This window comes from Oncorhynchus clarkii, chromosome 31 (genome assembly GCF_045791955.1).
Source record: "Oncorhynchus clarkii lewisi isolate Uvic-CL-2024 chromosome 31, UVic_Ocla_1.0, whole genome shotgun sequence".
Lineage (NCBI taxonomy): Eukaryota > Metazoa > Chordata > Actinopteri > Salmoniformes > Salmonidae > Oncorhynchus > Oncorhynchus clarkii.
This window is the reverse complement of record NC_092177.1, coordinates 21,288,711-21,300,848: the sequence shown is the minus strand read 5'-3', so window position 1 is coordinate 21,300,848 and position 12,138 is coordinate 21,288,711. Positions and strand designations below refer to the sequence as shown.

The 12,138-nt window shown below is 41.8% G+C and overlaps 1 protein-coding gene across 1 annotated transcript in view; it reads right to left on the bottom strand.

The window, feature by feature from the left end:
• LOC139391205 (mitogen-activated protein kinase kinase kinase kinase 4-like) overlaps positions 1-12,138 on the bottom strand; it is a 131,482-nt gene that overhangs the window by 50,725 nt on the left and 68,619 nt on the right. Inside the window, exons 18-19 of the mRNA XM_071138819.1 lie at positions 6,027-6,094; positions 5,653-5,732 (exon numbers count right to left, since the gene is read on the bottom strand). Of these exons, the coding sequence (XP_070994920.1) occupies positions 5,653-5,732; positions 6,027-6,094 (148 nt within the window). The remainder of the gene's footprint in view (positions 1-5,652; positions 5,733-6,026; positions 6,095-12,138) is intronic.

The window sequence follows — 12,138 nt, the reverse complement described above, 5'->3', positions numbered from 1 at the left end:
GCCAGATGGTCTGGCTGTCTCCTAGGGACCTGCCTCTACGCATGGAGTCTTGGAAGTTGGCACCCTGGTACATTGGGTCATTCAAGATTCTACGGCGCATCAATACAGTGGCCTACCGTCTTCATCTTTCCCGGTCCATGAGGGTTCATCCCACCTTCCACATCTCCAGACTCAAGCATGTGGTATCCAGTCCTCTGGTTCCGGCCCCTCGGCCTCCACCTCGGCCTTGCATGATAGTGGGACAGCCAGCCTACACGGTGCGATGCATCCTCTCCAGTCATCAGATCCGGTGGGGGACTCAGTATCTTGTGGACTGGGAGGGATACGGCCCTGAGGAACAGTTTGGACCCCGGACTCATTCGGGACTTCCGCCGACGTCCAGCTACCGAGAGCCGTTCCTTGGGGTGGGGGGGGGGGGGGGGGGGGGATCCTGTCACAGGTTAGAGGTCATCATGGAGTGTTATCTGGGAGGGAGCCACTGGATGGCATCCTTATGTTTCTAGTGTCCAAGTGAGCCTGATTGGGATTATTGGGTTCACCTGGTTTAGGACTATTTAGGTTCCTGTATGGAACTGAGCCAGTTGCTCAGGTCTCTTGTCTTGTTTTGTGTTGTATGTGCATGTGCACTTGCTTTGTTGTTTTTCCTGTGAATACTTCAGTTAACATTCTGGATTTACCCTCATCTCTGCCTGCTGTGCTTCTCTGCACCTGATAACGCATTAATGGTTACATTTTTAATGCTGTAGATTTGTTTGATGCCATTAACGCATTTGCTTAAATCAAGCCCCGGCAGACGATGTGCTAGCTAGCTACTTGTATGAATGAATGATGGAGAATGCTAGTAAGGGCCTTTAAAATTTCAATTTCAAATCACTCCTAGAAGGCTCTATGTGTAAAACCAAAATAATTTGCATCTACTGCAAGGCAGAATTAGTTTATTACCAAAGTTATGGGGGTTTTTCGTTGTCATTTACAAGCAAAATATACTGTTGAGGCCGGCAATAAAAGTAACGTTATTAGTAGCAATGGAGGACATCTTCGGCAGGCAAGGCTAGAAGAGTGTGCAGGCGGGAGGCCTAGTGACAAGCAGCAAGCTAACACAAGCATGGATAGCAACAGCTTGCAGGCCAGTCCACATTGTGGAGAACGAAGGCATGAGGGGTTATCATACGGATAGCATCGAATGACTCAACGTATGAGTTATCCTCGAGAGCCACCGTTGTTACAAAAATAAACTAGCTGTAATGAAAGCGGGAGGGCTACGAAAAAAGCAGAGGAGTTGAAACATACAACAGCTATTGCTCTCACGGGAGACCACTGGACTTCAGTCAGTAACCACATCTACCTTGGGGTTACTGCGCACCACATCGAAGAAAACTGGAAACTGCATTCACACGCTCTGGCCTTAATGAACCTCTTGGAACTACCCATCCCAGATCCGGGAGAATTGTCAGCAACTACACTAATTAGCATAGCGCAACGGTCAAATAATCTTACTAGAAAATATTCATATTCATGAAATCACAAGTGAAATATAGCAAAACACAGCTTAGCCTTTTGTTAATCAACCTGTCGTCTCAGATTTGTAAATTATGCTTTACAGCGATAGCAAGACAAGCGTTTGTGTAAGTTTATCGATAGCCTAGCATAGCATTATGTCCAGCTAGCAGCAGGAAGCTTGGTCACGAAAATCAGAAATGCAATCAAATTAACCGTTTTCCTTTGATGGTCTTCGGCTGTTTTCACTGACGAGACTCCCAGTTAGACAGCAAATGTTCCTAGTGTTCCATAAAGATTATTTTTATACCCAAAATACCTCAGTTTGTTTGTCACGTTATGTTCAGAAATTCACCAGAAATAGTGGTCACGACAACGCCAAATTATATCCATAATATCGACAGAAACATGGCAAACGTTTTTTATAATCAATCCTCAAGGTGTTTTTCAAATATCTATTCGATAATATATCAACCGGGACAGGTGGCATTCAGTAGGACCGGGAGGAAAAATGGCTACCTCTCTCTTTTACGTAAGAATCACACTGAGCGCCATCAGCTGGCCACTTACGCAATGTGGTCTTTTTCGCTCATTCTTCAACATAAAGGCGTGAAACTACGTCTAAAGGCTGTAGACACCTCAGGGAAGACGTAGAAAAATGAATCTGGGTGATATCTCTTTAAATGGAGGATAGTTATGCAAAGGAACAGAAGGGTTTCAAAATAAGAGGCACTTCCTGATTGGATTTTCCTCAGGGTTTCGCCTGCAATATCAGTTCTGTTATACTCACAGACAATATTTTTACAGTTTTGGAAACTTTAGAGTGTTTTCTATCCTAAGCTGTCAATTATATGCATATTCTAGCATCTGGTCCTGAGAAATAGGCCGTTTACTTTGGGAACGTTATTTTTCCAAAAATAAAAATAGTGCCCCCTAGCTTCAAGAGGTTATTAAATTAATGAAGACAGAAGAGAGGCACTATACTGAAACGTTCGCCGGGCATTTCATGGAACATTGAAAATAAAGTTACCACGTGTTACCAAGGAACATGATTGCAGCTGCAAAACATCTGCGTATTTGTAAGAATTTCTTCCATTGACGGAGAGGCGGACCAAAGCGCAGCGTGGTTATTTTGACTCATGTTTTAATAAATCACTTCACATGAACAAACTAACAAACTAACAAAAACAAGAAACGTGAAAACCCAAAACAGCCCTATCTGGTGCAAAACACAGAGACAGGAACAATCACCCACAAACACACAGTGAAACCCAGGCTACCTAAGTATGATTCTCAATCAGAGACAACTAATGACACCTGCCTCTGATTGAGAACCATACTAGGCCGAAACATAGAAATACCCAAATCATAGAAAAACAAGCAGACTGCCCACCCCAACTCACGCCCTGACCATACTAAATAATGACAAAACAAAAGGAAATAAAGGTCAGAACGTGACAGTATTAAACCATCAGTGTCCATCAGTGTCCCTACAGAACAGCGGGTCCGACAATGCCCTTGCCAAATGCCGAAAAATTATTGGCCATTTCAAACACAGCCCACCATACGCTGCAGAGCTAGGACAACAGCAAGTTGCAAAATAAGGAGTCACTTGCACAAGATGTCACAACTGTCACGACTTCCACCGAAGGTGGCTCCTCTCCCTATTCAGGCGGTGCTCGGCGGTCGTCGTCGCCGGCCTACTCGCTGCCACCGATCCATTTTTCCTTTTCGTTTGTGTCTGTCTGTTTTTTTCTTTACACTTGTGTCCTATTAGTTTATTTCGGTGGGTTTATTAACCTACGCTGCCTGCTATTCTTTGTGTGGGATTTTTTTACTGTTGTTGCTATGTTATAGGGGTGCGTGTTTGCGCCACAGGGTTTTCTTTTCACGGTCGTTGTACCGTTTTGGACTGTAATTAGGAGTAGAAGTTTCTCCTCCTTGTTTTGCGTTTATTCCCCGTGTGTGGCGACTTCATTTGGGCATGTTCCTCCACCTGTTGTTGTTGAGTTGGGGCTTCTAATAAACTATTGTGCTACTGGGACTTCCTTGCTCTCCTGCTCCTGACTCCTGCACCTCCCTCCTCTTAGGAGGCACGTAACAACAACAAGATGGAATTCCACTCTGGAAATGGTAAAGCTTGCCCACCGAAACCAACAACTGAGAGATGCTCTGGCCCAACATAAAATTAACATCACCATGCCAACCACAGCTGAACTGGAGAAACTGGAGGCACTACTAGAGCCCTGCAGTTTATATTCTCTATCTCACTATTAGTGTGTTATAATAATATATTGTGTGTGTGTGTGTGTGTGTGTGTGTGTGTGTGTGTGTATGTGTGTGTGTGTGTGTGTGTGTGTGTGTGTGTGTGTGTGTGAGAGAGAGAGAGTGTGTCTCTCACAATTGACTGAAGTGATTTTGAATAGCTTTTCATGCAGGTACTTGACTGAAATTCTGGGAGGAGAGAAGTACATTTCCTGCTCAGTGGTGTTGCCTGCTTTGTGTCATCTCCTTCGAGTGGTGGAGAGCTTGGATGATGACCATGCCTACATGGTAAGATTCAAGCTAACATTCACAACAGAACTGGAGACACACAATGAAAATACAAACCTCACATGGCTGAAGATCGCCACAGCACTCGACCCAATGTTTAAGGACCTGAAATGCCTTCCCAGAACTGAGAGGGGTGAGGTGTGGGCTTTGGTCAGCATCTTGTTGAAGGAAGAGAGGCCTGCACAGCAACCTGATAAAGCAACAGATTCAGAGCCAGCGATGAAGAAAGCTGCCCTTCTGTTGAGTTCTTCTGAGTCTGACTCTGATGAAGAGGAGGAGTCCATTGAAAAATGTTTGGAGCATTACGAAGCAGAGCCCATTATCAACATGGAGGACTGTCCACTACAGTGGTGGTCACAGCATGCAGGGGCAAACACCAGGCTGGCCTGCAACAAACAAAGGTACCTGGCAACGCCTGCCACATCAGTACCTTGTGAGAGGTTGTTTTCACTCTCTGGGCATATCGTACAGAAGAAGAGAGCAGCTTTATCATCTGAAAATGTCAACAGGCTTGTTTGTCTTTGCAACTGGCTCAGTGAAAAGAAATAAGAGGAGGATTGAAGTGTATGGTCACAGGTTTATGTTCTGTAAAATTCATGACATTGTTGGACAAGTTTATGCTCTTTGTATCCATAGAGCTAATTGTTTTTTTTTCTTATAGACAACCCTCCAATCACTAATGGGGAGAACAATAATTTAGAATGACTGAAGCTTTAACTGTGTGTGTGTGTGTGTGTGTGTGTGTGTGTGTGTGTGTGTGTGTGTGTGTGTGTGTGTGTGTGTGTGTGTGTGTGTGTGTGTGTGTGTGTGTGTGTGTGTGTGTGTGTGCGTGTGTGTGTGCGTGTGTGTGCGTGTGTAAGAGAGAATTTACGATGGAGCATTAGTGACCTACTGGGAGCATTAGTAAGTTACAGGACTTTTGTATTGCTTAACATTGCTTAACTTGTTTATGGTGAATATTTTTGTGTTTCAGTCCCTACATGCCTATAACGCAATACACTGCTTTTTGAAAAATAAAAAATATTTATTTAGCACCAAATTTGAGCAAATATAAAAATGTGTGATTAATCGCGATTCTATAGTTAATTATTTTAATCGTTTGATAACCCTAATATATTTACAAAAAAATAAGTATGGAAGATTGGAAGATGCAGACAATTACATTGATGGAAGCTACAATCTATCTGTAATATTAAAGCTGATCTACTCCCTAAAAAATGCTAAAATTCACAGCAAGCTACTTAATTGTTACCCAGAAATGATTTGATATTGAAATAAAAACGTCTGCATTGGAGCATTAAAACAATTGTTTAGTTTCAGAGCTAAACAGTAAGCCAGTGATCCTGTGCATGGTCACACTTTCAACTCACGAGGGAAAAACCCCTGACAGGATGTTTAGGTTTCAGTGACACATTTCCTGTGTATTGTGGTTATAGCCTGATTTGTAGACACCCAATGCGTTCACACAGGCTGTAGTTCACCATGTAGTAACACTATGCAGCTGATGGATCTACATATGTGCTATGTGAACCCATCTCTAGTGAATGGTTGAAGGAGAGAGAGAGAGACAAGAGAGAGAGAGTGATTGTTGAGGACACAGACCTGACTGGGAGCTGCTACTGGAGCTGCCATGAGAGGTCATGGCCTTCCCACCCTTCTCCGCAGGAGACTGAGGGGCCCCACTGGACAGCAGAGAAAGAGAGAGAAGAGTGAGAGAAAGAGAAGAGAAAGAGAAGAGTGAGAGAAAGTGAGAGAGAACGAGAGAGAGCGGGAGAGGGAAAGAGAAAGAGAGAAAAAGTGAGAGAATCAGGCACACACACAATGTCATGCTCTATACTTCAAATGGTGTCTCAGAGTTATATAATGTTCTGTCATGTGTCCTGTCAAAGCTGACTATGGATTATCCACCCTGTAACTGGTATTACTGCTCATTGCTCACTGACACTGAATGATGTGTGATGTGGTAACAAACGTACCTCAACCCTGTCCGGTGATGATTCATCAGCTCTTTGCAATATGATTTGGATGTTGTACGCTCCGGAACCTTCAAAAATATAATTTTGACATGTGAGGGTACAGTATACAGTGGAGTAAAGTACTTAAGTACAAAAACTTGAAAGTACTACTGAATATGTTTTTTTGGGGTATCGGTACTTTACTATTCATATTTTTATCAACTTTTACTTTTACTTCACTACATTCCTAAACAAAATTATGTACCTTTTACTCCTTACATTCTCCCTGACACCCAAAAGTACTCGTTACATTTTGAATGCTTAGCAGAACAGGAAAATGGTCTAATTCACACGCTCATCAAGAAAACATCCCTGGTCATCCCTACTGCCTCTGATCTGGCGGACTGCGTTGGAGAGTGCCCGTGGCTATCCATAAATGTAAACATAAATGACAAATGGTGCTTAATATAAGGAGTTTGAAATTAATTCATACTTTTGATACTTAAGTATATTTTAGCAACTACATTTACTTTTGATTTACGGTTGATTCTTACTCAAGTAGGATTTTACTGGGTGACTTTCACCTTTACTTGAGTCATTTTCTATTAAGGTATCTTTACTTTTACTCAAGTATGGCAATTGGGCACTTTTTCCACAACTGACAGTATGTGCCTGACTACCTTGCACAAAGCATCACAACATTAGGACATATTAGGACATTCTAAAACACTGCATGCTCTGTGGGGACTCCAGAAATGTGTAACTGATCCTAACCGCCAACCTGGACTGTATCATTTACTATAGAGGATGCGGATACCAACTTTAGGAGAACGCATGAGAAGAAGCCTGTGAAGCAGGCAATCGGGTCTTGTGTTCATTCTTTCTCAATGTGGTCCCCAACAGCTGTCAACATTTTCACCTTTTTCTCATGTCATATCATCACACAAGAGGAAAGGAAGACAACACCCATTGAAAGAGGAAATCATTCTGAAAATCCCCATCATACTCCCTTTAACTACTGACATCCCTTCAACAGGGCTTACTGGCAGCTGCATGTCCCTGAGTTTCTCACGTATGTTTTTAAAACGATTTCTGTGATGAATGCAACAAGAAAACTTGTAAGCAATTAAAGCACATCAACTCCATATTCCCATATCAAGCAGTAACAAAACACTAGAGTGCTGTATCCTAAGGATACACATCTCTGCTTTTATTAGAGGAACTAGAGATATGTTTCTGGAAACAGAATGTGTATCACATCGTTGAATGAGTTTGTTGTTAGTCAGGGGTGCCATAGGAAGCTTGAGGGCACTGCCACATTCCTCTTCCTTTATGTTGGCATGACTAACATCACCAAAAACAACAACTACAAACCTCCCTGAAAGATAACACACACATGGGGTTATACACATACACACATGGGGTCTCACCAGGCTCACACACACACACAGACATACCACAGAAACCCAAACACAAATATACACACACATACTGTACAATACACTCACACACATGCATGGGCTGACTCATATCCTGCAGTCCCTGGTTATATCCATAGGGTGGGCGGATTAAGGTTCATTAAATATTGTGTGGATGAAAGGCGGATGGGTGGTGGCCGTGTTGAATAAAGAGAAAACAATGCATTAAAAATCCATAAATGTATAATTATTGTGCAATTCATATCTATAGGCTACATGGAGGTTTTCCTTTCATTATTTTTTATCTGCCGTTAGTGTGTAGCCTAAGTTTAAGCTTAAGGGCCTAACAGTAGCGTGGCAAATACACACCAATTGCCAAATGCTTTCGGGAACTTGGGCATAAAAGGTTAACTTCCATCCACTGAGGGAAAAAGGACAATGCCAGAGTTAAATTTAATAAGGACAAGATTCAGTCTTAAGACATTTAAGCCTTACTTACACACACCATTCTTACGCACCTCTCACTAGTTGGTATCTGACTTACCTCATTAAGATGCGTAATGTGCTTTGCAGGCGTGGTTCCCTTGTGCACGCTGAATGCATTTAATTCAACCACTGAAAACCCTCCCACTTGCTGGCCAAAGATTTTCCATAGAGTTTTCATTCAATAGGATTTTCAGTACGTTTATGTTAAACCATCCCTTTAAACATGGGTGTATATTTAATTAGACATTTCTTAACAGACTCAATAGATTACATCGAGAGAACGGGTTCAGAATATAGGTATCAATGAAAGAAAGCCACCTATTCATCTCCGTTTCAGCACCAACTGGTAGATTTAAAAATACTCTTGATTTTGTAGATTATTTAGGCACATTTTGGGGTTATGAAAGTGTGTATGAATCATTAAAAAAAACATGTTTTGAGAGCTTTTATGCACAAAATATAATAATGAATAAAAAATACAATGTATTGATTCATCCCGAAAGTTGTCATATTCAAGTTCAATCCATGAAATACTGCAAGGTTGAAAAAAGTGTACAATAAAATAGTCCTATAAATCTACACTAATCCTCGCTAATCATGGAACTGTATGACAACAGTTTTATAATGATTTAAATAGGCTACATGTCCAGAATATATTTAACATGATACAAATGGTCAAATAAAACATTTTAAAACACTTACATTAATTCGGCAGGTTCCCAAGCTAGCACAGTGGATCTGGGCCAATTCCGGCTGAGAGTCGGGACACTCGGCTGAGTCTGGGTCGCCTTAGGCAGTATTACTTATGGCTAGGATGCGGGGATTGAGCTTGGGCCGATTCCGGTGTGAGTTATCTGACCCAAATGTATTACTTGGGTCTTGGGCCGATTGGGGCTACTCTCTGGCAGATGATTACACGGGCTGCTTTGTCACGCCCTGACCTTAGTTATCTTCGTTTTCTTTATTATTTTGGTTAGGTCAGGGTGTGACGAGGGTGGTATGTGTGTTCTTGTCTTGTCTAGGGTTTTTTATATTTCTATGGGGTATGGTATGTCTATGTATATGTAGGTCTATGGTGGCCTGAATTGGTTCCCAATCAGAGACAGCTGTTTATCGTTGTCTCTGATTGGGGATCCTATTTCGGTTGCCATTTCCCATTTTGGTTTTGTGGGTTATTGTCTATGTGTAGTTGCATGTCAGCACTCAGTTATTTATAGCTTCACGTTCGTTTTGTTTTGTTACGAAGTGTTCTTTGTTTGAATAAAATAATAATGTATTCCAATCACGCTGCGCCTTGGTCTCCTCGTTATGACGAACAATTAACATTTCATTACTTATTTTTCCATATTGCTCATTGTTTCTGTGATCAAAAAATACAATTAACATTTCAATTAAACTCTTTAAATTGTATTTTAGTATTTTGATACTTTGTGCAAGGCCATTGATAAGCATTAACAACTATGTGGATGGAGTCTCCCGAGTGGCACAGCGGTCTAAGACACTGCATCGCAATGCAAACTGCTTTGCTACAGATGCTAGTTTGATACCCGTGGCAGCCATGGCCCAGCGTTAGGGGAGGGTTTGACCAGTCGGGATGTCCTTGTCCCAACGCGCTGTAGCGTCTCCTGTGGCAGGCCAGGCACATGCACGCTGACCCAGTCACCAGGTGTACGGTGTTTCCTCTGACATTTTTTTAAAATGCATAAAATATATAATAGTAATGTTTAAAATTGGGTAATTTTGTATACATTTATTTAAATTAGCATCGGGTGCTACCGGTAGACGGAAACCGCCTGATGTACTTGGGTCGATTCTTGGCAGTCATTCATTTGGGTTCCGGGCCGAGTCCGATTCAATCAATTCCCGGCCCTCAGGAAGAGGGACGCTTCTGGGTCGATTCCTCATTGCTATCTTAGCTAGCAGTCATCATCATGAATCAAGTCGACAATCTACTGGCAAATCCTTTTTAATCCTTGTCATATGAAGATAAATAATTACACACAGATGACAAAATTAGCCCACGAAGGACCGCCGAGCCACCTTCCTGTTCAAGTGAGCACAGCACAACAAGGTGAGTCCAAACATGTATTGTATGTTGCTGCATAAATGATGTAATATGCCAGGGAGATATGTGACTGTAGCTAAGAAAGTATTACTAATTGTATGTTGTGTAGTAAGATGTTAGTAGCCTTTGTGCCTCACAATAATAATTTGGTCAATTTACCCCTCTTAATTTAGCCTACTGTTCTGACTTGGTGGTGCACATGTAGCCTATAACCTGATTTAGAGAAATTAAATCATTGAATATTGTAAGAGCTTTAATTGTCTGCTTATATGCCCCCTTTATTTACCCTACGGTTCTGACTTGATGTACTGACTTTTATTCCCCAGGTTGTTGCTGCAAATGAGAACGTGCTCTCAGTCAACTTACCTGGTAAAATAACGGATAAACAGGGAGAACACTGTAAGAACGGTCCATGACTGAATTCTGTCGCTGTACATTTCAAAAGTGCTAAACAAATAGTTATATTGACTACGTCCATCCTAGCTCGCTCATTAATGTCTTAATCGAAATTACGGATTGCCTCTTATCCGCTTGTCATCCCCTTATGTCATAGTTTGTACATCTCAATTGTCATTTGAAATCACATTTGTTTAAGCAAGTGAGCCATATCAGCTAAGTTTTTTTAAAGGCAGTAAATGAGGCTGAAAGAACTGTTTCACTGCCAGACAAGGCTCCGCTGATAGCCAGGTGTAGCAGTGGTAAGATGTTATGACTCTGCTGTTGGGACAGCTTCATGTAGGCCCTAACAGTTTGTGGGCACTGTTTGTCAGCGTTATAGTGCAATTAATGTTTTGTTTAGTGCTGTGTTGTGTAGTGGCTTTTCTGGCATGCATCTCACTTAAATTGTTTTTGCCCCACCAAGATTTACATGCCAAAAGACTGTATCTAAAGGTGCCAAATTTATCAGCATCATAAAAGATGATGCTATCAACAAGTCTAACTTACAGTGCCTTGCGAAAGTTTTCGGCCCCCTTGAACTTTGCGACCTTTTGCCACATTTCAGGCTTCAAACATAAAGATATAAAACTGTATTTTTTTTGTGAAGAATCAACAACAAGTGGGACACAATCATGAAGTGGAACGGCATTTATTGGATATTTCAAACTTTTTTAACAAATCAAAAACTGAAAAATTGGGCGTGCAAAATTATTCAGCCCCTTTACTTTCAGTGCAGCAAACTCTCTCCAGAAGTTCAGTGAGGATCTCTGAATGATCCAATGTTGACCTAAATGACTAATGATGATAAATACAATCCACCTGTGTGTAATCAAGTCTCCGTATAAATGCACCTGCACTGTGATAGTCTCAGAGGTCCGTTAAAAGTGCAGAGAGCATCATGAAGAACAAGGAACACACCAGGCAGGTCCGAGATACTGTTGTGAAGAAGTTTAAAGCCGGATTTGGATACAAAAAGATTTCCCAAGCTTTAAACATCCCAAGGAGCACTGTGCAAGCGATAATATTGAAATGGAAGGAGTATCAGACCACTGCAAATCTACCAAGACCTGGCCGTCCCTCTAAACTTTCAGCTCATACAAGGAGAAGACTGATCAGAGATGCAGCCAAGAGGCCCATGATCACTCTGGATGAACTGCAGAGATCTACAGCTGAGGTGGGAGACTCTGTCCATAGGACAACAATCAGTCGTATATTGCACAAATCTGGCCTTTATGGAAGAGTGGCAAGAAGAAAGCCATTTCTTAAAGATATCCATAAAAAGTATTGTTTAAAGTTTGCCACAAGCCACCTGGGAGACACACCAAACATGTGGAAGAAGGTGCTCTGGTCAGATGAAACCAAAATGTAACTTTTTGGCAACAATGCAAAACGTTATGTTTGGCGTAAAAGCAACACAGCTGAACACACCATCCCCACTGTCAAACATGGTGGTGGCAGCATCATGGTTTGGTCTTGCTTTTCTTCAGCAGGGACAGGGAAGATGGTTAAAATTGATGGGAAGATGGATGGAGCCAAATACAGGACCATTCTGGAAGAAAACCTGATGGAGTCTGCAAAAGACCTGAGACTGGGACGGAGATTTGTCTTCCAACAAGACAATGATCCAAAACATAAAGCAAAATCTACAATGGAATGGTTCAAAAATAAACATATCCAGGTGTTAGAATGGCCAAGACAAAGTCCAGACCTGAATCCAATCGAGAAT